The sequence below is a fragment of the Carya illinoinensis genome, chromosome 4, assembly GCF_018687715.1.
Source record: "Carya illinoinensis cultivar Pawnee chromosome 4, C.illinoinensisPawnee_v1, whole genome shotgun sequence".
In the NCBI taxonomy this organism is placed as follows: domain Eukaryota; kingdom Viridiplantae; phylum Streptophyta; class Magnoliopsida; order Fagales; family Juglandaceae; genus Carya; species Carya illinoinensis.
Window position 1 is genome coordinate 35530319 of NC_056755.1, and position 26739 is coordinate 35557057.

Genomic DNA, 26739 nt, shown 5'->3' on the forward strand with positions numbered 1-26739 from the left:
TATAGGGAGGGTAATATGGTAGCTGACATGTTGGCTAGGAATGTCTCTAGGGCTGATAATATTGTTTTATGGTGGGATTGTATTTCAGACTATATTTTTCAAGCTTTATGGCTTGATGATTGTCTGTAATTGTTATTTTCTATGATTAATGATATTTTGATTCCTAAGAGAGAGAGAGAGAGAGAGAGAGAGAGAGAGAGAGAGTTCTAACCTTGCCCACATCCCACCATCTTGTGTCACTATCAATAATAGTATCAACTTTTTCATTTGTTTTAGTAATTCTCACATTGCCTTCTTGCAGCAAGCTTTAATACCCTAGAACTCAACTGTCAGATCATGGTTTTGCAGTTTTACCATCACTAATCACAACTTAGAATAAAAAAAGACCATTGTGGGAAGTATTTAGCCTTATATATTTTACGAAGCAATGAATTTTCACCCTGCAATATCCTCCACCCTTATTTAGCTAAAAGAGACATATTAGAAGTATGTAGATCTTTAAAACCCAAACCTCCTTTATCATTTGTTTCACACATCCTCTCTCAACTAGTTTGATGAATCCTCCTCTTAGTTGTTTTTTGACTCCACCAAAAGCTTGCCATCATAGCCTTCCGCTCTTTACAAAAATTTACTGAAAATAGAAAACAACTCATTGAATAGGTAGGGATGGAGAGGGGCACAACTTTTATCAGAATTTCCTTAACCCCTTGTGAAAGAAGTTATTCTTTTCAGCTCTATAATTTATGACATACTTTCTGCTTAATGTCTGCAAAGACCCTCCTTTTAGATCTACCAATCATAGCTAGAAGGCCTAGATACTTTTCATGCTATCGAGCATTTGGGATGCCCCACATCTGCAGAATACTTTCCTTCCCTTCTACTGGAACATTACTAGAAAAAACCATATAACTTTTCTCTTTATTCATCTTCTGCTCAGATGCATTTTCATAGGTATCCAGTAGCTTTTGAATCACTCTATTCTCCTTAACATTTACCTTACAAAAGATCACACTTTAATGCCCTCTAACTCTCTATCTATCTCAACCTCTTCAATAAAGAAATCAAGCTCTCTTTACATAACAAAAACAAATAGGGAGAGAGGGGAGCTCCTTGTCTCAAGCTCTTACTAGGAACAATTGATCCTTTTGGCTCACTATTAATCAACACAGAGAAAGTGACAATGGTCACACATTTCATAAGTATATCAACCAACTTTTTCTCAAGCCCCAGCTTAGTCATAACATTCTCGAAGAAATGCCATTCAACATGATCATAAGTTTTACTCATATCTAATTTAAGAGACATATAGCCTTGTTTACCACTTTTTTTATGCTTCAAATAATGAATTAATTCATAGGCAATAAGAACATTGTCTATGATTAGACAATTAGGCACATAATTACTTTGAGATTATGAAATTATGTTAAGAAGCACTCTCTTCAATTTATTTGCAATCATCTTTGAGATCACTTACAAATTACATTGTATAAGCTAATAGGTCTAAAATCAACAATCCTTAGAGACTTTCTTGTTTGGTATAAGAGTAATAAAAATATGGTTCAAGGCAGTTGGAAACTTACCAGTTTGCAATACTTTTAATACTGTTGCTATGACTAACCTGCCAAGTACATGACAATATTTATGGAAAAAAAGTGGGGCCATCCCATCTAGACCAGGGGGCTTTGAAGGGTTCATTTCCTTAAGGGCATCAACAACCTCTCTTTCAGTATAAAGACTAGACAATTCCTCATTCATTGAGCTTGTAACCTTGCTAGTTAAAGTTTTCCAAAAAATATGTACTACCCCTCTCTCCAATAGCTGAAAACAAGTCTTGAAAAAAATCCAATATAACTATGTCCCTTGCTTCTCCTTCCTTCCAATCCCCATTTGCATCTTTTAGCTTCTTGATACAATTTCTTCTTCTTCTATGTGAAGCTTTTATTATGAAAGAATCTTGAATTTGGTCACATTCTTTCAGCCATAAAGCTTTTGAACGTTGAGTCCACATAATCTCCTCTCTTTCCAGGCATGTTTGTACCTCTGCCCTTGCTAAACAATGTGCCTCTATCAACATAGGTTGGATTTGTATTTTAAACATTCTTAAGATTCTGTTTTGTTTTCTTTAGTTGGTTCTAAACCTTGCCAAAAGTAGTGCGATTCCAAATTTCTAATCTCTAGCTACAATCTGAGATCCTAGCCATCACTTCTGCCATATCATGTCTTTGAAACCTATGACCCCATGAACTCCCTATAATTTGCTCACAGCCTTTTTCCCAAACCCACATGGCTTCAAAATGTCTTGGCCTTTGAATAACACCTCCTTCTAACTCCAACCAAATGGGTAGATGATCAGAATAAGCACTAGAACCATGGGTGACAATTGCTTGGGAAAAGCAGTCAGTCCAAAGAGAATTTGCAAGGTACCTATCCAATCTTTCACTAACACAATTTTGTCCCTCCTTCCCATTGCACCATGTAAACATTGGTCCTTGAAAGCCTAAATCCCTAAGAGCACAATCAGAGATCAAATATCTAAATTCACTTATTTGTTGTTTTGTCCTTTTCCTACCTCCCTCCTTCTCATTAGGGTCAATGATTTCATTAAAATCCCTAAACACTACCCATGGCTTCTTTCTTCTACATAAAGACTTAATTAGAGCCCAAGTCAAATATCCACACTTTGTTTCTGGATGCCCATAAACACCTGTAATATACCAACAATAATATTCATTCTAATTTGAAACTTCAGTTTTAACACAAGCATCAATATGATTTTTGGAATAACTAAAAATGGTAATGTTAACATCCTTTTACCAAAATAACACAATACCTCCACCTCATCCTTCATAATCAACAGCTAAACAATTCACAAAGCCAAGTTTATACTTACATCTTTCCACCTCTTTAGCTTGCAATCTGGTTTCTTGCAAAAACACAACATCAAACCCTTTTTTTCGTGACTAGGTCTTGAAGAGTGTGAATGCCTTGTGGGTTCCCAAGCCCATGAGCATTCCAATTTAGGATTTTCATGGCTTCTAGTAGGGTTGTTGAACAACCTCCCTTGATATCCTTTGTTGCTTCTCATTGTGATCCCCATCAAAATTTCTCTCTACCTGCTGCTTCTCACTCATTAAGCTTCGGCAAGTTGGGCTCTACTAGGCTCTTTCCCGAATCATTAAAAGTCTTCTAGGCTATGGGCTCGTCATGAGCTTTCTATTCATTTGCTGGGCAAGTAAGCCCATCAGTCTATATCATTGTCTCCAGAAGCTCCTCCCTTCCTACCTCAATATCTGCTAGACCATGTGTTATGTTTGTTTCCTTATTATTAAGGGAATCAGATTGAACCTCCCTATAATTTGGGCCAACTATTGACATCAACTTCATTTTCACCTCTTTCATCCCCGCCTCCCCTTTAAAACTTTGTCCAGCATTTTGAGTAACTTCCCCTTTAATATCTCCCACCATTTTCAGAGATCGGGATCTTGTAATGGAAGCTTCGTCCTCATTGTTCGTCGTCGTCACTAGAACTGCCACCGAAGAAGAGTGGCCACCACCACCATCATTACCAGTACTCTTATTACACCAGAACCCCCCTAGCAAAAATACTTCCAATTGCCCTCAGCCATACTCCATACGGGAAACCCTTTTTTCCAATGTTATCTTTCACTTGCATCCATAATTCACACTCCTTATGTCCGTGACCCAACAACCCACAACAGTAGCAAAAATTTGGTAGCCACTCATAAGAAAACCAAATCCAACTCGATATCCCATTACCAAAATTTATCATTTTCCCTCTAAGTAGTGGCTTTGTAACATCAATAGCAACTCTTAGTCGCATGAACTCTCCCCATGCCATTTCACCATTCTCAATATCCACTTCCTGTACCCTTCCAATGATGTTCCCTATCAAGTTCCCAATATACTCATTTCATGCACCAAGTAGTAGTTTCGAGCCTCAGTAAGGCGTATCTGATGAATCGGTTGATTCCCCATCTACCTCTTTAAGCAATGCCAATTGTTTGTCAAAAGACCATGAACCTTCACGGATCACACGTTCCTTGTCTCGAATATCTTCAAACTCAATCAACATTAACGTAGAACTCAATTCTCGAAACCTAATATGCTTGACTGGTATCCAATTCCTTTTCATTGTTTGTTTGAATGCATCTCGATTATAATTTCAACCCGTCAACACTTGGTAATCAGGTAATGACCCCCACGAATGTATCTATCTTCCAGTTTATGAGTCTCCACTTGGATCGCCTCTTGTTCCTGATCTATAAGGGATAACTATTTATAGAACTCCTCCAGATTATCCTCCATTACGATAATAGTAGGTTCACAGATAAGACTACAAACTCACACCCTGCACAAAGACAGGAAGAAAACCTCTACTCGAGAGAGAGGACCTCCATTGTACGTTGTAATCCCTTCCATGCCCATCTCAACTTATTCAGGATGGGTCGCGACATAGACTATTTTAATATTTATGCTATTTTAAATCTCCATTAAATAGACTTTTGAGAAAAGTGAAAACTAAAAACCTTATTGTAAAAGCCTAAATGCCAAACAGAAATTTGTCGTCCATTTGTTTTTTTTTCTATATATAATGGTTTGAGATTTGTAATTCCATGACATGGTTTTGAAATCATTAATAAATCGTGGACCTTTTCATTTGCAACAAGAAAGAATGCTTTAAGAGCAATCAACAAAATCAATCGAAAAATGTCTTGGTAATAAATGATTATGCTGTTTTTAATTCATATAAATTGATGAATTGCCTCTATATAATCAATTAAATAGCATAATCATGCACGACATGATTTCTTTATATAATAATAAATAAATCTATTATCCTGATCACTCATTTCATCTTTGCCATTTTCACTTGGGAGTACAGATCATATGGCCGCATGCATGGATTGAATGGTAACTTTAAATATCAAAATAATCTACAACTTACCTAGAATTTCGTAAATTAGTTTGGTTAACAATTAAATTAACAAAAGAATTACCATTTTACCAGTAACTAAATATAATTAGTAGGAGTAATTATATCAAGTTAATTCCTAGGTAAATGATGATGAAATCGTGAGTATGCATGCAAACAAATTAATAAACATGTGCATCCATGTTTATCTACACATAAATTAAATGAAGTGAAATAAAATCAAAGGAACAATAATAGATAAGAAAAATGTTTTACTTACTACAAATTTTAGCACAAAAGTGTTACAATTTTTTTTAATTTTTATAAGCAAATTTTTTCATTTATAAGCAAAAATACAACAGGTGTGATTGGAGAGAGACCCCTACAATCGTCCCAAAGTTTCTAAACCTATGTGCCAAACCGTTAAAGATTAAAAGAAGTGTAAAACGAAAATATAGAAAAGAAAAATTGGGACTGGCCTTATTTATTTTCATAAAATTTTTTATCTCCTCTCATCTAATTATTATAATTTGTCGAAATTTTCATACAACATATTACATGAATATGTTTATAAAATAAAAGACTAACTATGAAGGTAGTTTTTGTTGGCAGTTTTAAAATAAATCTGTCCAAGATTCTCACCGCATCGGTGAGAGCATATCGAGGATGAAGTTGAAGAAGATCTTCCTCTCGCTTCGCATACATTTAAGGAATATTTAAATCTGCTTCGAAATGTGGGGCCCACACACTAAATGTGAAAATCGTCGATGATCAGATTTTGAACATCTAAGATCCAACAAAGTTGATAGAGTGGCTCAGACCGGTTTTTTGTTTTTTGTTTCCTTCTTATTTTTTTTAATTAAGAGAGGTAGATTAATGAGAGAGAGAGAGAGAGAGAGAGAGAGAGAGAGAGAGAGAGAGAGAGAGAGAGAGAGAGAGAGAGAGAGGGTGTGTTTTAAAGAGAGAATTAAGTAGTGTAGAACATGTTCGGTTTCCATATTCTTACATGATTAATTTCTTTGTTATGTATCTTTTGTTTTTGAAATCTTCTATATAGAATTTGCCCTTGTTTTCATAATTTATAGCTTGAAGTACACACTCCTCTGTCAAATTCTGTTTTTCATTTCACTCTTTTTTGTGAAGTAATTATTATTTATAAAAGGAGTCAATGCAAGATATTCAGCGAAAGTAATCTGCTCAACAGTCTTATGGACAAAAAGATATTTGTCGGCGAAAACACACACAAACACAATGATGGGTAATTTGCATGTTTATTAATGTTCTTGCTTTTAATTTTTAGCTAACATATTATATCAACAATTAATTAATACATATCCTATTCTTTTGCAATTAATCATGTAATCTTCCAAACTTTCATAAAATTATAATTAGCGTCTATAAATTTTTAAAGAAATGATAGTTACAGTCGTAAGTATGCAAATACCATGTAATCATTTTGAAAAAAAAAAGAATAAATATAAAATTTAAATGAAAAGAAATTAATTTTTTAATAATAAATCTCATTTATTTTCAAAATGACTGTATAGTACTTACACATTCCACGACTATATATAATATTACTCAAAATTTTATTACAAAACTTTCATAAAATTTCAGAATAAATGAATATGAGGATATGTATTTATGCCGCATGCAGGAGACAAAGATGATGGAAACAGTTTTAAGCTATGTAGGGTCCATTGCCTGATTAGTAATCTAATGCTATGTACCTTCATTAGTATGCCTTTATAGAAAATTAATAGGGAGTTAATCAAAGAGATTTCAATTTTAATGGCTTAGAACTAGAGATCGATAATAGATTAGTTACAGGAAAATTGAATTCATTTGTAAAACCCATTAATGTTATATATATATGATCTCTTACATGCAGGTGTTCTTGACAAATAATTTACACGAAAAAAAAAAATAATTTTATAATTGTGGATGTCGATACTCTTTTTTAAAAGAAATACGTAGTATTTATAAAAATCATAATTATTTTTAATATTACTTGTTAAAAAATTAATTTTTTTTTTAAATTTAGATTCATCTTTTTTTTTTTTTTTACTACGAGACTTTCTTAATAATTATAAATATCATTTTTTATAACTCTCTTATAAAAAAAAAGTAATTAATTTAAAAGAGGAAAAAAACAAACAGAAAAAGAAGCAATCATGGCCATCGATCTGCAGTGATCTGTCCCTTCATCATTATACAGCTCTTGATTGCTCAAAAGAATGTAATGTATAAACGTGAACGCAAAACCATCATCTAATCAAGCTACTTTTGAAGGGCATGCAGGAGATTTCAAAGATGGGCCTACATATATAGTGGTAGCTCTATAATTTTCATGTACTGTGCACGACATGAACGAATTAACTCGTGTAGGTTGGCAATTTATTCAGACGGGATTTTGAAAAATTATATTTAGAAAAAATATATATAATTTTGAAAATTCCTTTTAATTAGTAAAATTATAAATTTTCTTTTCTTAATTGAAAATTATATATATATTCCTGTTATTTATGGGGCATATATATATCATTACAAGAAAACTATTTAACTGTGACAAGTTATATTTTATAAAAATAATTATTTTTTATTAAAATAAATATATTTTAATCGTAAATAGTTATTCGTGTTGCATATTAATCCATTAGAAATTGTGATTTATTTTTTAGTGATATGATCATTTGGCGTGAACCTTTTTTGCTTGAATAAATAAATTAAAATATTGATTTTTTTTTTTTCATTTAAATGAGGCCAAACGGGGAGGAAAAGTACTGTACATGAGAATCATAATGCAATATATTGCACCTATATTCGAGATGTGTTAATAATTTTTGGTGCTTCGGCCTGAAGCTTCGTAGATATTTATTAATTTTAATAAGGTTTTATATATAAATTCTGATTAATTACAAGGGGGTGGTGGTGGTCCATCAAGTACACCGCTCATTTGCCTTGCTTATCAAGCAATCTGCTAATGCCATGCTCTCCCTCTCTCTCCCTCTCTCTCTCTCTCTCTCTGATCTCTAGCTCTCTGATCTGATCTCATGCAGCAGCTAGCATTCATGGCAAAAGCATAATCATCAGCACTCCAGCTCGAAATCCATGTGAGCTCACTCCTAGCTACCTCCAATATCCCTTTTCCCTTAGAATAATTTTTACCTCTTTTCTGTCGTTCCTCACGTATATATAGTTGATGAAGATTTTCTCTTTATTTTACTACTCCTAATTAATATTATCTGTTAGGCAAAATTATTATGAGATTGACTACAATTCTCCTACCTCCTCGATCGTTTCGGGTTGTCTTTTTTCTTTTTTTTTTCCTTATATATTTGTTAGAATATAAGTTCATCGATCATATCCCCCTTTGACCTGCATGAAAGTTGTGGCCAATGATTATTTCTTCTTATATTAGTTGTAAATATATGTGATAAATGCTCACTAGGTATATATAATAACTTCATTTATTAAAATGAAGAGTACTGTAAGTAACTAAATTTCATGTCATGAGGCATTTATATGATTATCAATAAAACTTTAGAAAGGTACCATTAATGTTAGTTTTGATTATAAGTATATAGAATTATATATAATTATTATTTTTTATATTGTAAGCTTAATTTGATGATCATATATTATATTTTATATATATATATATATTAAAAAAACTTGGAGTGGATGATCATGTGGTTTTATAGCACTACTAGTTATTTAATAAATATGATGTTCTCGATCGATATATAGTTGGTGATGTGGTTTCAAAAGAGCAAAATTCTATGCCTTGATATCATTAATAATATTTTTACTTTTACAAATAGAATTAGAAATTTAATTGCATATATATATATATATTTTATTTCCTAGATTTAAATTACCTGAAATGGGATATATAGTTGATGGATGCGTGGCTTTTGATCAAGAGCAAAACTCAATTATTTGAAAATAAAATCATATATTAATGAAGAGCATTTTCCATAGTATTTAGATGTCCAACTAAATTATTAAACATAATATATTGTCTAGAACAAAACATGGGAGTACTGACGGAGAAGTAGATTAGTAGCACAGTGGAGGAGAAGAGAGGTGAAATATTTAGGGTTAGATCAATGAAAATGTATAAAATTTTATATACAGTCATTTTTACGTACTCTTTGTATACTCTATTAATGTAATTGTCTGTGTTATTTTTTAATATAAAATAATTATTTTAATCAATCAGATTAATAGAATATGTAAAGAGTACATAAAAATAATTATATGCAGAACAACTCATGAAATTAATATATTTATAAATGGTTAGTTGTGCGATTAAAACATCGACAAAAATATAAAAAATGTCACAATTGTGGTAGTATTTCTTTTCTAGCACAGTGCCAATAGTCAAAATCATCTACAAATGGCAGCGTTTTGTTGCTTGCCTCAAATAATTTTGGTGAAAATACTAAATCACCGCCCCTTTTTTTATCCTAGCGAATAAAAAAATTACAGCTCCAATTTTTTTAAATTCGTTGTAAATTTTTTGATAGCAAAAGATTATATATGTTGTAAAATGGATGATGTAGTACTTTCATTGCAAACTAATTGTTATTTTTAAACTAAGTAGATTATGGTCTGATGGCATATGGTCCAGTTCTTGATCAAATTAAAAATTTGGATTCGAAACCTTTTACCTTTTTTTATAAAAAAAAAATAAAAAGTTATTTTTAAGAATAATATAATGTAATTTCGTGAGAGTAAAGGAATGTAGTTTAAAAATTATAGAAATAGTAATAATATATATAGAAAAATTAAATAGAGAGATAGATTGTTTAGTAGATATAAGCAAAATGCAGATAGGGTTGCTCTTACTTTTGAGTGCGTGCCTTAGTAACAGCTGTGTAGGCCGTTTTCTTAATTGCCTTTTGCTTTTGTAGTCAAGGCTCAAACAAAGGCGTGGAAGAACCACTCGTGCTTTAGGAAAACCAACCGGCCGGTTTTTTCTCTCTCTCTCTCTTCTCTCTCTAAACCGCCTACATGCGCCTCTTAAATGGGCAAAGGCTTAAAGGTGCCAAGGAGGTTTTGAGGGCATCTTTTCTTCTCTTTCCTTTTTTCTCTTCTCTCACTCTATCTCTCACTGGTTTCAGTTAAAGTAGCTAGCTAGGGAGGGAATTCTGGTGTTTTTTGTGGTTAAAGCAGGTTTATAGCTCAATCCTACTGTGACAGTTTCCTCTTTTCCTCCCCTTCTTCTTCTTCTTCTTCTTCTTCTTCTTCTTCTTATTGATATTTTTTCTGAATTTATTCCTTTTTTTTTTTCTCCTGTCCTCTTATTCTTCCTTATCAGTTTTACCATGGAGAATATACCCATATTCCTATTCTGGGCATATTTCTCATCTTGGTTTGCTGAGTTTCTTCATGTAAATTGAAATTTGCCTGGCATGTTTCACATACATGCTCAAGAACATGTATTCAATCTCTCTCCTTTTCACTGTTATTATCTATTCCAGCGTTTCTTTGTTTGTTATATTCTTCATCTTATCTGAAAACTACTGAACCAGAATTAGTTCGAGGTTCATGTCTAGGACTAGGATACTTACCTTTGGAAACCATAGCCAAAGTGGTTCATACCTTTGTTATTATCTATTTACTCTTTCCCTTTTATAGATCTCAATCAAATCTTTTGATTTCTCCTATATAGATAGAGAGCAAAGCTGGGATATGAATAGTGATCATCTGCCGCCATGCATACGGGGATGAATATTTCACAGAAGATTTCAGCTAGCTTTAGAGAAATTAAGAATAGCATCTAATTCTGTAGGAAGGAAGAAAGAGCTAGCAATGAATAAGAGTAGTACTACTGTGGGCTCCATCAGCAGCTCTGATCTCATCGATGCCAAGCTTGAAGAGCATCAGATGTGTGGATCCAAGCAGTGCCCCGGCTGTGGACACAAGCTCGAAGGCAAGCCGGTACGTATAAATTAAGGATATAATATTTTCTTATTATAATATTCTTATTGGCTCCAGCATAAAGATCTTTACAAACGAAGAATCACACCAAGAAAAAGAAATATGCTTCTTGTTTTATAATGAGACTCTTATATTATTCCATACATACATGATATATGTATATAAATATATATATGTATATAGTGATTGATTGCTTTTGATTGATTGCTTTTCATACATATAGAACAAATTTTAAATTTAATGGAAGCTAGGGTCCTCTTTTTCTTTTTTCTTGCTTTTCATCGATATCTCTTTTCTTTTTCTTTTGTTGGCTTTCATTTTTACTAATTGAGAGTTCGAATGGAGTTTCCAGGACTGGTTAGGTCTACCTGCAGGAGTGAAATTTGATCCTACAGACCAAGAATTGATAGAACACCTTGAAGCAAAGGTAGAAGCCAAAGACATGAAATCTCACCCTTTGATAGACGAGTTTATCACTACTATTGAAGGAGAAGATGGGATTTGTTATACCCATCCTGAAAAACTTCCAGGTGATCATCAGAAAATCTCATATCATCTCTCTCTCTCTTTCTCTGATACATATATATAAATATATATATATATATATATGCTAGTACTCATGTAATTATTTATTGTTGTTGGGTTCACTAAAAACTCTTTTGTCTCAACCGAAAATGGGACTTCATGCACTAGGTTTTTTTTTTTAATATATGCTCCTCCTATATATATATATATATATATATATATTATATAGATCATTTGTTACGACTTTCAGGATATCCCACTTGCATGTCTTGCAGTTTGTTACACCTAAGTCAACCTAACTTTGATTTTGCTACTGCTGCTGCACTTTTTCTTGCAGGAGTCACAAGAGATGGCTTGAGCAAGCATTTCTTCCACAGACCTTCGAAAGCTTACACGACCGGGACAAGAAAGAGAAGGAAAATTCAAACCGAATGCGACTTGCAAGGGGGAGAAACAAGGTGGCACAAGACTGGAAAGACCAGGCCTGTAATGGTGAATGGTAAGCAAAAGGGGTGCAAGAAAATACTTGTGCTTTACACCAATTTTGGGAAAAATCGAAAACCCGAAAAGACCAACTGGGTCATGCATCAATACCATCTTGGTCAGCATGAAGAAGAGAAAGAAGGGGAGCTTGTTGTTTCAAAGATATTCTATCAGACGCAGCCAAGGCAATGCAATTGGTCTGAGCGTAGTGCAACCACTGGAGAAGGAAGCAGTGAGCCGAATAGCAGGAGAGATAGTGGCAGTGGGAGTTGTTCTTCCTCCCGGGAAATGATTCCCCAAAGAGATCATGATCAAGTTTCTCCACCACCTGGGGTTAATGCTCATCAAATGTCAGGTTACAATGCCATGGACATTCAACAATTCAAATCTGATCACCATTTTAGCTTTGCCCCGTTCAGGAAAAGCTTTGATGAGGTATATATGATCTTTTTTCATTCGATCGATATGGTTTTTTTTATCTGAAACTTCCATGCATGCATGGACCTTCTAAATCAAACAAATGAATAACCATGAAACAAAAAGATATATAAGAAAAAATACATTGAAATCATGAATTAATTGATCACCTAGCGCGCTTACTCAATAGCATCATGTTGTCCTTCAACATCTACAGGTAAATAGATTTGGGTACAGAACTAATGATAGAGATTTCACAACAATAAAAGCACTAAAGAAAAGAAGTCAAAAAGCTAATTACTCGTAGCACGTTGCTCTTCAACATCTACAAGTCATTAGATTTTGTCATAGCTAGAACTGGCGATGAAAACTCTATGGACATCTCTTGATATTATTTCCGCTAATTAACCCCAGTTTAACCACGAAAAAAGATTGCAAAAAACCGAAATTAATTAATGTTCATTAATCTTGTATGTAGAAAATGGACAAGCTAGCAATTAGACCTCACGAATAACGTAGTGTCAAATAATATTGCAGGTGGGAATAGGAGAGGTTTCAACAGCAAGGGAAGCCCAAGCATCAGCTGGCACGTGCGAAGAGATGGGAGATCATCACCAGAGGCCACATCCTATGGCCCATCATGAGCATCATCACCAACAGCAGCAACATCACCATGCGCATCATGAGATTGCAACCGCAGCCTTCCACGTCAGCGCCAGGCCTTCACATACCATTTCCACCATCATCTCTCCACCTCCCCTCCACCACACATCCATTATTAATCTCGATCAAGACTCGTACCACATCTCCAGAATAATGCTCGAAAATGAAAATTTCCAGGTAGGTACTCATCATGAAGCAACGTAACCTCGTTAATTTCCCTTTATTTCTGATGTCCCACAAGTAATCTGAGTCTAGTTTGTTTACTAATTATATTATTTCAGTGTGCAGTTTCTTTCGTTTCTTTAATTTTACGAAAAAAAAGTATGAAAAAAGGACATGCGGCAGCTCGAATCGATCGAAAACTCAATAGTGAGATTAGTTTCCAATATATGAATGGGCATAACTAAAGTTGCAACTCAGTAAATTATTTTCTGAGTTTTAACCACATATACACACACACACACGGTACTCGAGTCTGAGTCGCAGCATTCATGCGTATGAATAGATATATATATATATATATATGAATATATATATATATATATATATATATATCTGTGTGTGTGTGTGCATGCATGCCACATTCAGGCATAGCCAGTTGTTACGGCTTCCAATACTGTTTGCAAAAGTACTACAAACATAAAATTACATTTCATTTTTTCTTGTGTTTTGAATATGCATAAAACAGCAGCAGCAGCAACAACAGCATCCGCAGCAGCAACAGCATCATAAACTGGGAGCTGGGAGGTCTGCATCTGGTTTGGAGGAACTCATAATGGGTTGCACTTCAACTGACATCAAAGAAGTGAGTATGAACTTAATCCTGAGACCCTTATATAATTTGTCATAATTCTACCCAAGGAGAAAAGAAAGAAAAGGGAAACAAGGATTAAAAGTGATAAAAAGAAGATAAATTAATTTCTTTATTAAATAAATTAAATTAAAGAGAGAAAACAGGACTTTTTTTTCTTTGTACTTTATCTTTTATCTTTCATTTTATTTCGGTGAGTGATTTTATAATGATATATATACTGTATATCAACCTCCCCTTTGTAATAAAAGATGCAGGCACCTAGTTAGCTACCATATCATGAATTGGGCTTTTATAGTAGGCAAGATAATCTATTCTACCTGAATGGAAAGAGCTAAAGATGTCGATGATGAATTTCAACAGATAATTAAAAGCACAAGACAAAGTCGATTATGGAAGTTAAAAACCAGATCTCCTTATTTTCTTTTGAAAAACTTACACTAAGCTAGCTGATCGAGAGAAAATAAGAAATACACTGCGTACAAACTTTTCTAGGGGAATTTTTTTATTATTTGCCTGCTAATATGAACTGATCCTGAAGGTCTATTAAAGCATTTTTCCATATAATCAAAGCAACATAGTTATGTATTTAATTGATCTAAGTACATGCCTAGCTTCTTCTTTATTTATTTTCTCTCTCTTTTGGAAGAAGTACTGGAATTATAGTACTAGCTTGTATTTCTTTTCCTCGTGTTTGGCGTTGGATGAAGGGCAGTACAGCAACAGACATGCATTTTTAATATTGTGGGGTACTAGGAAGGGATTAAAGAGGCGGTTCTTTCTCAGTTGTTTCCTGGGTGTATAGTTTTCTTTTCTACAATATAAACCTAACCCTAATGTTCACATGATGCTTGCATTTTCTTGCAGGAATCATCCATCCCAAACCCTCAAGAGGCAGAATGGTTGAAGTATTCGTCCTTCTGGCCTGACCCTGACAACCAGGATCATCATGGGTAGGAGCAAAAAAACAACAGAGAATAAAAAACAACCATACAGACAGCATCATTATCATCATCATTAGTACTCGAAACGTTCCTCAATTCTTTTCAACTTGAGACCAAGAAAACCATGCATCCATAGTTCGGTCATTTTCTTTCTTTTTATTGGTGGCCTGGCTAAGCTCTGATGGCTCTCAACCGAACTAACTGCATGTGAAACAGTCCTGCATGTTGGAAAGAAAGAGAGAATCAAAGAAAAAGAAAAGAAACCTAGAAAGGCTGCACCGTCTTCTGCCAAACAGAAGAGAACCAAGGGCCCAAAAGAAATACAGCCCTGCATGAAAATCATCGCCATTATGATTACAATATCATCTTTATGGATATTCTTATTGTTTTATTATTATAAGATGTTTGTATAATCTCTCTTTCTTGTTCTTTATAAACAATATACCAGAGAGTTTGTGGAGATTGTAAAAATACTTCGTTATTAATTGTTCAGGCATTACTCACTTTGATGGTACTAAAGTATAAAAAGGTGTTCAGTACTCGTATGATTTCCCTTTATAGAAATGAGGATGGTTTAAGATCAATTCTTTAGCTCGACGGTGCTTCACTTTTCGACTTCTTCCAATATTATTTGGGGAATTTTCAATGAAACACGATGGGTTCTCCTCGTTAGTATTAAATTAAAAGTATCTTACATGCATGGATTTCCAAAGCCTAGCTATATCCTGCCCAAGTTGAATAATAGACATTATCTGGTTTAATTACCAGATCAAATCAACTAGCTAAGTGGCCAGCATCCATGATCTCCACTTTTCTTTTCTTTAAGAAACTAAAGTACGAATAAAAAAAAATTATAGTTTCCTATAAATATTAATCCTTAATTAAGCAAGTAGAGTTCAAACGAAAGAGTGGCGCTGGATATATAGTACCGATCAAGTACTTATGTTCTTTGAAATTTTATTCGAACGCGTACGAGTCAAGCTCAAACTTTTCTCCGAAGTTCATTTTATAATCAAGAACAGCTCATGATCTATTTTCGATCAAATTCGGACTTATTCACAAACAACGTACGTAATATGATAAATTAGATTATTTATATCATATTTTACAATTTTTCTAAAACTTTTGATAAATAATATTTGTATTTTTGTGTATGGTTTATACATAAATATTTTAAGAATTATATTTATAGAGATTCAAACAAAAGGTATTGTAATAGTAAAATGATTTTCACTTGCATATTTAAATTTTTAAATACTAAAGATCGATATTCTTAACATCAAATAAAAAATAATACTATAAAGATCTAATAAATACAAAGTAATTCGAGTTTTATATGAGATTTTATAAGTCGAATTTAATTTTACAGGAGTTGTATTATTTAATAATGAACCATGATTTCATATTCACGAAAAGCTCATATAATAAACAAAACAAATCTAAGTTGAGTTTGTTTAAGCCAATCTCGATCTGATTGCCTAGCAGCCTTATCTATTTGGACAATGCTAGGGGTGTGAAGCCCATATTTTTATTTAGCCGTTTGATGTTTGTAATGTAACGCCATGGTCTTGGATGGGGTTGGAAAGTTATTACCTTTCACTTAAAATCATATCTTGCAGTACAAATATAAAGTCAAATATCTCAATTACACATAGATCTCAATGATTTAATCCAACTATTCCAAAATAATTCACTAAACAAATGATCACAAAGTCTTAGTAAAAAAAATAAACCTCTCAACATACCATGTCATCAGACTACAACAACTTTATTGAATAATATCCTCCAATAACAATGTCATTCCTTTGTGCTTAATCTACCATACTTAAATAATCTTGTACATGCTCTCTAATCTTAATTTTCAACTGAAACATTTAAAAAATCTGAAAAATACTGTGAAGATAAGGAATGAGTTATCAACAACTCAATAAGCAAAGCACATATATTAGTATGTAAACATTAGCCCTTTTTAGATAGTTCGGTATGTAGAAATAAAACATTTCACTAGCTTTTAGAGTACATATCCCACAAACATGATATCAAAACATTAGAGCGATATTTCAAAAACTGTTCATATTCAAAACCCAACTGTTTATATTCAAAGACCATTTGTCAAACATGATTGAACATCTTCATCTTATCATATCATATCATATCATGTACCATATTTAACTCCCGTAGTAGGGTTGTGCTATTCCCGGTGGTCAAACTAGACAGTATCATATTATAAAACTTTCTCTTATTCATTCTCAGAGTCCTTAGTGTGCACAAAGAAAACAACTTTGTTTACAAAATGACTGCACTCATATCAAAGATGTTGGTATCAACCATATAATATATCAGAATCATCATATCAGAACCAGATTCAAAATCATAACAAAATTAGAAAGTCATGCAAAGGTTTGTCATATGCATATCATATCAAACACAGTACCGAACATATTCATATCATTTTCACATATTCAAAATGGATTAAGAACATTTTCATATAACAAAATTTCTAGATGTCATGTTTACTCTTTTTCACATTTCAGAAACATGTGAAAGTGTTGCTCATGTTTACACTAGTCATGCCAATAAGCTTTTTTTTTTTTCTCTCATACAGATTTCATGAGTAATGCAGAAACACATAACTGAGATTGTTTTTCGCATCTTCTTTTCAAAACACATCATGCACATTTTCATAAACTAACCTTAGTTCATTTTCTTTTTATACAAAGTCTACAATAGGAACCTCACTTACCTAACTCTTGCAGCATATTATCTATGGCTCAAGATCATAATCTAGCCTTGTCACAATGACCTAAATCAGAAAAATATTGATTTACACGTTAATACCCACACACTAGTACATAACTTAGCTAACAAATAATTCACCTTCACAAGAATAAAATAACACAAGCTCATAACTAGTTAAGTACGTGAAAGAGCCCACAAACCAACAAATCCAATTACCAACCAACACTTATTTGCTCCCGGTATGTAACCCACTCCACCATTTCGCACACTACATTACTTAATCAGACAATAAAACATCCCAAAAACCAATATCAACTCAAAAACAGCCTAAATACAACACCCAAAATAGTTGAAAAACAACTTTTACAACCACTTAAATGAACCCCAAACTTTTACACAACCCATAACACATCTCACATAATTGGCCTAATGCACACTATCTTGCAAACAACCATGAAACCAACACAATCCACCGCAAAACAACTCCAATAGCCAATCTCCACTCTCACAACCTATCAATTCCACCATCCACATATACCTCATAAACAAAATCCAGCAATCAAATTGTAGTCAACTCGCACTCGTAACTAGTAATCAGTAGAACATTACCTAAATGTGTAGCAGCATGGTAGTTACATTGTGGTGAGGAAGGGGCCATCGACAATGGACTCCACAAACATAGGTGATGACTTAGGGCTTAGTCATGCAAGATGGCTAGAACCAAAAATAGGAATAATTGATAAAAGCTTAAGAACTTACTTTGTTGCCCATGAATTAGCAAAAAAACTGATTTAAATACAGATTATGAAATGAGAGGGAGATCTAATTTAAATACAATGGGACTACAATTGTATCATTGAATAATCTTTTTGGAGTATAGGCCATGTGGTTTGGACATTCTATTAGGACGTTACATGTAATGTGGAGCCCATGGTTTGATTTTTCTATTTCTTTTTTTTGTGTGCGCGCGCGCTGAGGGCCTGGACCATGTAGAAGTCCAAGTTGTAAAATTGAAAACCCAACCCCCATACCCATATGACATTGTTTCAGACTTGAGGGGTTATAAACCCTAAATTTTTTTCTCTGCTTTTCTCTTTGTCTTCATCTCTTTTTCGCGCCGCACCCGTTTCCCCATGGCTCTCTCTCCCTCTGCAACCCATCGCTCTACCCCGCCACCTATCACTTTACCCCTAAACATGCCTTCATCCAAGCCGTCCACTTGATCCAGCTACCATTAAGTGTCTTCACAGATTATCGCAAAAGTCCCAGTGTTCTAGAATTCCAGAATGTTCATGTTATTTCCAGCATTTTATTTTGACCGAGTATTTAGTCTAGTAGGCCACGTTGGGCCAGTTACTATTTGAGTTATGAAATGGGTCTAGTCTGTTTAGTTATTATGTAGTGGATCTGATCATGAACATGAGTTAGTTATTATTTGAGTTGTATTTATAGTCCTGTTATATATCAATGAAGCATCGAATTATTTTGCCTATCATTACACTTTGGAGGAACAAGTCCTTGAAGTACCATATATTATTGACTTAATAGGCAAATTCGTAATAGTGGTATCCAGAGACAGGTTGGTTACATGGCTGAGGGGACCCGACTTCCACAACTTTCTGAAGTTATTACACAGCTGAGAAATGAAAATGTAGAAATTAAGGAGACCCAAACTCGGCATTAGACCTTGCTTCCCTAGAAGGACTTATCCAACAAGTAGGCAATCTTGCCAACAACTATGCAACCCTTTCCCATACCATAACCACCACACCCTATAAACAGATCTGTTCACACCATTTCAACCCAAGCAGTAGTGAAAATCCTAAAATAGCACCCAGTTTTTTAAAATCAAACCGAGATCCATAGCAGAATTATGAGACTTGATTTCCCTAAGTTTGATGGGCCTGACCCCACTAAGTGGGTCTTTAGAGCCCACAAGTTTTTGACTACTACAAGACACCTAATACACAGTAAATTTAGCTTGCCTCCATCCATATGGAAGGTAAGGCCCTTACCTGGTGCCAGTGGCTATTGGCTTCTCATCCAATAAACACCTGGCCCAAGTTTGTGTATGCATTACAAGTATGATCGTACTCACACCTTTTGACAATCTGATAGTAGATTTTATAAAGTTAAGACAAACCTCCACTGTGGAGGAGTACCAAAATGATTTTGAGATACTATCCAACTGTATTCCAAGACTTTCAGATGATTTTCGGTTTAGTACCTTTCTTAGTAGGCTACGAGATGATATTAGGATCATGCTCACCATGTTTAGACCAACTACCCTTCCCATAGCCTTTGGTTTAGCCCAATTATATGAAGAGAAAGTATGGCGCATGTTCAAAAAATCAAAAAACAACCAGCATATTCCGACCAACTCCAATCAACAAAATTCCCCCTAAAAACAACTTCCCTAGATTTCCAGCACCTAACCCCTCTCAACTATTGGGACCCCCACCTCTTAATTACCCCTCTTGACCAAACAGAGACAATCCCAACAAACCCAACCTTTCTATATAGCGAATTACCTCTACACAAATGAAGGAAAGGAGGGACTATGGTCTTTCTTACTACTGCGATGACAAATGGGCTCTGGAACATTAGTATAGACCTCCCAAGCTATTCCTTTTGGAAGGGTTAGAGGCTAAAATCGAGGAGGAAACTTTTTAGGATGTCCATGAGGAACCCGTAATGAAAGAAGAACAAAAAACATATGAGGAAGGAGCATTACTTGGCACTACATGCAATTTCAGGCACTCCCACTCCTCGACTATGGGGTGTGTTAGAAGAACAATTTGTGGTTGTTCTAATTGACTCTGGGAGTACTTATAGCTTTTGTTGACCCTGGCATGGCCAAAAAAGCCAATCTAGGTTCTAGAAGAAGCCACTCCCTAGGCTGCTGTGAGGTAGTTCCATTTTATCTCCAATGTAACTACTTTTTTTGCTAATCTATATTTGTTGCCCTTAGTGGGAAGTGATTCGGTTCTTAGGGTGGATTGGCTTTTCTACTTAGGCCCAATTCTCTGGGATTTCACCCAAGTTACAATGGAATTTACCTAGTGCAGAAAAATGAAGTAATTTCAAGGGCTTAGCCCTTTGAATCTAACTATGGAAGATGTAGAAAATTTTTCTATGCAGACAAAGGGGAATCATAAAGGGTTGGTGCTACAATTAATGGAAGTTTCGAATGAAAACTCGTTCACCATTGCCCCCCAGAAGTTACAGTCATTATTAAAGCAATATCATTATGTTTTTCAGGAGCCAAAAGGGCTACCCCCATGCCAAAGCCATGATCACAAGATTCCCCCCATGGATGGCACCCAACAAATTAGCATTCGACTCTATCGCTATCCTTACTATTAAAAGGAAGAAATTGAAAAAATAGTTGACGAGCTGCTAAAAAATGGAGTCATATGACCTAGCCAAAGCCCATATTCTTCCCCCATATTATTAGTTCACAATGCGGATGGCAGTTGGCGAATATGTATAGACTATTGAACTCTCAATCAAGCTACCATATAAGATAAGTATCCAATTCCTATCATTGATAAACTCTTAGATGAATTGGGAGGGGCCTCAATATTTTCTAAGCTAGAGTTATGGTCGAGGTACCATCAAATTCATGTAAAACCTCATGATATCCCAACAACTACCTTTCAAACCCACCAAGACCATTATGAGTTTCTAGTAATGCACTTTGGCCTTACTAATTCCCCATCCACCTTTCAAGAGCTTATGAATGACATTTTTTGCCCCTATTTGAGAAAGCCTATTCTTGTATTTTTTTATGACATCTTAGTCTTTAGTAAGTATAGGAATGATCACCTTTTTCATCTAGAAACTATGCTAAAGTTACTCCAACAACACCAATTGTTTGCAAAAATGTCAAAATGCAGGTTTGGATGTTTGGAAATAGAGTACTTAGGACATATCATCTCCTCAATAGGGGTCCAAGCCAAACCCAACAAGATCTCTAGCATGTTACAGTGGCCTTTACCTTCTTAACTTAAGGCTCTAAGGGGCTTTTTGGGTCTCACTGGCTACTACCGCAAATTTATCAAAGATTATGGAAGCATAGTAACCCCCTTACTTCACTACTACCTAAGAATGCATTTCAATAGAATACAAAAGCCAATATAGCCTTCAACCAACTCAAACAAGTTATGGCTACTCCCTCAGTTTTGGGACTCAAATTTGTCAAAAACATTCATTATTGAATGTGATGCATCAGGAGACACAGACCAACAAGCACTTAAATATTTGGTTAAGTAGTAAATTGGTACTCCCGCACAGCAGAAATGGATCTCAAAGCTAATAGGCTATGAGTTTACGGTAGAATACAAAGCTAGGGATGAGAACAAAGCTGTGGAAAGCTACCACAAAGTTAACATGAGTTGACAGTCCATGAGTTCTTCACTCTGTCCAAGCTAGGAAATATGAGTTGACAATCCATGCAATAACTTTAATTGGAAATACCTTGGATTGACAGAGTGAAGAAGGCTTACCTAGCAGATGAAGTACTCCAAAGACTCCATCAACAACTATAGGATGGCACTTTCTCGGATCACAACTTTCAACTTTGGCAAGGCATAATAATCTATATAGGCATAATAATCATGAGCTCTAACAATTGGCCCTATAAGAAATGCACCATTAGGAGGATATCACAAAACCTTAGCCCGAGTTAGAAATTTTTTTTAATGGCCTGAGTTAAAGGTTGCAGTCAGGCATTATGTACTGGAATGTGAGATCTGCCAGCATAGCAAAGTTGAACAGTCACCCCGCAAGATTACTTCAATCATTATCCATTCCCGAACAACCATGGATTGATATTAGCATGGATTTCTTTGAAAGACTGCCCTTATCCCATAATAAAAACGTCATCACGGTGGTTGTCGATCGTTTAACTAAATACGCTCAATTTATTGCACTCATTATCCCTACACCGTCACTACTATAGCTAGACTATTTCTTGACAACATTTTCAGACTCCATTGACAGAGATCCTATTTTTATTTCACATTTATGGTCTAAGCTCTTTCGATTACAGGAAACCCAAGTCAACATCAACACCACCTACCACCTGCAAACGAACGGATAGGAGGAGATAATTAACCAATGTTTATAAGGGTACCTTCTCTAATTTACTGGAGATAAACCCAAGGTATGGAATAAATGGCTCTCTCTTGCAAAGTATTGATATAATACCAATGAGCACACCTCAACCAAAACCACACCATTTGAAGTTGTTTGCAGCTATCCTTCTTCTCGTCTCATTCAGTACACTCTGGGCACAACTAAGGTTCAAGTTGTTGAAGACTCATTGAATGATAGGGATGCCACCCTCCAGATATTGAAGGACAACCTGCAAGAAGCACAAAAAAGGATGAAGAAATTTACAGATCTAAACTGAATAGAGAGGGAATTTACAAACGAAGATTGGGTGCACCTGCGACTCAAACCCTATCGTTAACTCTCGGCAGCTGCACAACAAAATCATAAACTAGCACTCCATTCCTACGGGCCTTTCTTGGTTGAAGAAAAAATGGTTGCTTGTTGCTTGCAATTACCTCCAAAGTCCAATATTCATCCTATTTTCCATATTTCTTCCCTAAAGAAGTGACTAGGATCAATATCCATCCCACAGCTGAAGCTTCCACTAATCAACGTGGATGGTTCCCTTATTCCTGAACTAGAAAAAATCCTCAATTGAAGACTCAAGCGGTAAGGGTGGAAAGCTACCACAAAGTTATTGGTGAAATCAGTTGGCTTAGGGGATGAAGAGGCAACTTGGGAAGACATTAGGGTTTTTCATGACAAATGTAGGGCCCTGGTGGACAAGGTCCTTGAAGAAGGGGGGTTCTGTCATGTTATCTCAAGGTCCTCGAAGCTATCCACTTGATCTAGCGGCCATTAATTATCTGCACGGATTATCTCAAAAGTTCCAGTGTTCTAAAATTCCAGAATGTTCATGTTATTTCCATCATTTTATTTTGACCGAATCTTTAGTCTAGTAGGCCATGTTGGGCCAGTTTCTATTTGAGTTATGAAATGGGTTTGGCCTGTTTAGTTGTTATGTAGTGGATCCGATTATGGTCATCAATTAGTTATTATTTGAGTTGTATTTATAGTCATGGTATCTATCAATGAAGCATCGAATTATTTTTCCTATCATTACACTTTGGAGGAACTAATCCCACGACGTACCAAATATTATTAACTTAATTGGGGATTCACAACACCACCCATGTCCGCCACGAGTTCACCTCCATGTGGGGTGTTGCTAAGCCTTCTCTTTGTACTTCTAGCCACCACATTTTCTTCCCCAATCCGTACTGCCCCTCTCTACCTCCTTGTGATTCTCATCCATGCATCTGCACATTGCCCATGCACACCCCGTCCAAAGTAGCCATGAGTCATCTGGCTCAACCCTCCCTTTGCGATGTTTGATCACTGCTCATCCCACCAAGTCAAGCCCCACTTTGTATCCCATGTGATAGGGTGGCTTGACCTATATATAGGCTGAGGCCCCTTCATCTTCGAAGCACTCTCAACCTCTCCTTTCCTTTTTGGTCTCAACCTCCACACTAAGATCTAGCTTTCTCTCCCTCTCAGACCCCCTCTCTCTTTCATTTATGAATTATCTCTCTCCTATGGTTGCAATGCCGCTATGACCCACCACTACAAGCACTCACCGAAAGCCATTCGGCCACCCATCCACGTTCTCCATACCTTCGGCCTCACCCCTCTCATATTTCTTCTCTTTTGTTTTCACTCTCTCTCTCTCTCTCTCTCTCTCTCTCTCTCTCTCTCTCTCTCTCTCTCTCTCATAGCTCCACTTTTTTCCAAACCTCTATTTTTTGCTAGATCCACCTCCATCAAATTATTCCATTATAACACTTGTTTCTATCCAGTCGTGTAGAGCTAATCTTAGTTTCCCTCAATCGTGCTCCTCCCTAACAGATAACACTACAGTATGACCCTCTGCCTCTCGAAATGCCTTTTTAATTTTCTCTCATGTTCATGCTTTGATTCTCAAATTTTTATCCCTCTATGCAGCAACCAATACACACACACAATGATTTTCTCTCAACCCAAGAAGAACTACGACGACTAGTAGCTTACGACTCAGCGCGCTACCATCATCCAAAAAATTACATTAGCAATTGTAAGTGGTTCTTGGACTAACTCTTAGATTAACTGTTGTTGAAAAAATTATGAAATTGTGTTGTGCAGTTTGGTTTGGAATTGTGAATCTATGGTTGAGGATGTGAAGTGTTAGGAATAAATTCTAGTTCAGAAATTGTGAGTCTGTGGCCAAGGGCCCGTCAAGCGTTGGGAATAAATTGCAGTTGTTGTGATGTTGGGAATTGACTTGCTATGAATTGTTTGTTTTTGTTTTAATTCATAATTAATGTTGTCGACATGTCATTCACTAATTATCTATTGCACGCTGTAAACATTATAATCATTACCTATCATTAATATTTCTGTAATTGTACTATAATTTTGTATATGCTAAAATATGTAAAATTGGTAGTTTAAAATTGCTAAAATATGTAAAATATGTAAAATTTATGGGTGTGTGCACATCACAACCCTAATTTCAGATGAGACATTATCTTGGTGGAACTCTTTTGGTCACTTGGGAGAGTATAAAACTGAATGACGTCCTATGGGTTATCGCCGGGTCACAACAGGCTTGGGCAAGGTAGTAACGCTCTCTGGTCAACTGTATTGTCTCTTTGCTTACGGACGTTAGAGGATGTGTGGTCACGTACATGACAGGCATAGAACTGTGCATCGATCATTAGAAAGTCACAAGTACGATCTTTACCTGTGGTGTGATGAAGGGTGCTAGAACTTGCGAATGGTCTATAGGGGAGATCATGGTGTATACATTAATCTAAAACAGATGTTTTCCAAACAAAAATGTGATTTCTTGGTGCATGGTGTATTGTGTGAGAAATGGGTATATATTTGTGTTTGAAAAAATTTGAAAATGTTATAATTCCCCTAAATTTCTAATTTGCATAATTCCATAATTTTCCACCTACTTGTATTTTGATTGTTACTTTTTATTTCACTTATTGAGATTTTACAAAATCTCACTATGGTGTCCCAACCTACAATTCAACTCCACGGAACCGTAGACTTCTATGCAAATGATAGGTACGAGTATAGATGTTTGGCTCTACCTGTGGAGTCAATATTTGGGGCCCTTCTCCCCCTTTTATTTAAGTGTTGTTATCTAGTTTAATTTAATTTGGATGACTGTAATATTTATATGCCAAAATTTGAAAGACCTATGGCTAATGGATATTTGTTTGGTGTCGTCCTTTAAATTTTGGTATTGTTAGATTTAATTTTCATCCTTTTATTTTTCTGCTTTGAATTTAGCTGCACATTATTGTATTGCATGTATGCACACAATTGATGTCACTATGCGCTAGGGGTGTGTGACTCTTGAGGCCGACATCCTGGCACCATGACTTCCACCAAAAAAGATGCCCCGGGGGGACGTGATGATCCCTTTTTACGTGTATTTTCACTGAATGAGGGTTTTTAATTTAATTAATATATTGGTTCTTTTATTTTAAATTATTGTATTTAAAATTGGTTTTTATTTTATTTGATGTGGTGTTTAATTTATTTTAGTGGTTTTATGTTTTTAAAATCATTTTCGGCGGATCAGTTTTTTGGTTTCCGGAGTGACGATTGGATCTCATTTCTTTTCTTTTCTCTTTTTCTTTTTCCCTTTTTCCTTTTTTCTTTCTCTTTTCTTTATTTTCTTCCTTCTCACTTTTCTTTTTCTTCTTTTTGTTTCCTCTTCTTCCCTCCGTGCGCTCAACCCAGCCCCCTCTCCATTTCCATCCGTTCCTTCCACCGCCCTGTATGCTGTCATCCCGCCGTCGTGCAGTGCACCACCCCCACCAAAATCTTCCCCTCCAGCTGGGATCACCCCCACCAATTTTCAGGGCCATCCGTGCAGCCGTTAGCTACCACGCACGGCTGGAAGTCACGGCACCAGCTCTCCCTTCTCTCTCTGTCGCCGATTGCTTTCTTAGCCTAGAACTACTGCTCACCGGCGACGTGGCCCACACCACCCACCCAGTTTTCTTCCCCTCCCATCGGTGAACATCCCCACCAAGTTTCACCTCTATCCGAGCCACCGTTAGCCGCCACGAGCTCCTCCAAGCTACACGGTTTTTGAGCTTTTTCGGCGCCATCGTTCCACCTCCGGCCACCACCTCTTCACAACTTTTTCCCCT

General features: G+C 35.5%; 1 protein-coding gene across 4 annotated transcripts; it reads left to right on the plus strand.

The window, feature by feature from the left end:
- The first annotated feature begins 7894 nt into the window (after positions 1 to 7894).
- Positions 7895 to 15266, plus strand: LOC122306691 (NAC domain-containing protein 75-like). 4 transcript variants are annotated; one of them, XM_043119158.1, is made up of 7 exons: positions 7895 to 8046; positions 10614 to 10882; positions 11235 to 11412; positions 11745 to 12325; positions 12845 to 13147; positions 13659 to 13775; positions 14649 to 15266. In XM_043119158.1, exons 2-7 carry the CDS (start codon positions 10754 to 10756, stop codon positions 14736 to 14738), a joined length of 1398 nt encoding a protein of 465 aa, XP_042975092.1. In that variant the 5' UTR covers positions 7895 to 8046; positions 10614 to 10753; the 3' UTR covers positions 14739 to 15266. The 4 variants fall into 4 exon arrangements, with proteins under 4 accessions (XP_042975092.1, XP_042975094.1, XP_042975090.1 ...); XM_043119156.1 differs by lacking the exon at positions 7895 to 8046 and adding an exon at positions 9920 to 10380; XM_043119159.1 differs by lacking the exon at positions 7895 to 8046 and adding an exon at positions 9920 to 10114.
- Positions 15267 to 26739: the final 11473 nt, after the last annotated feature.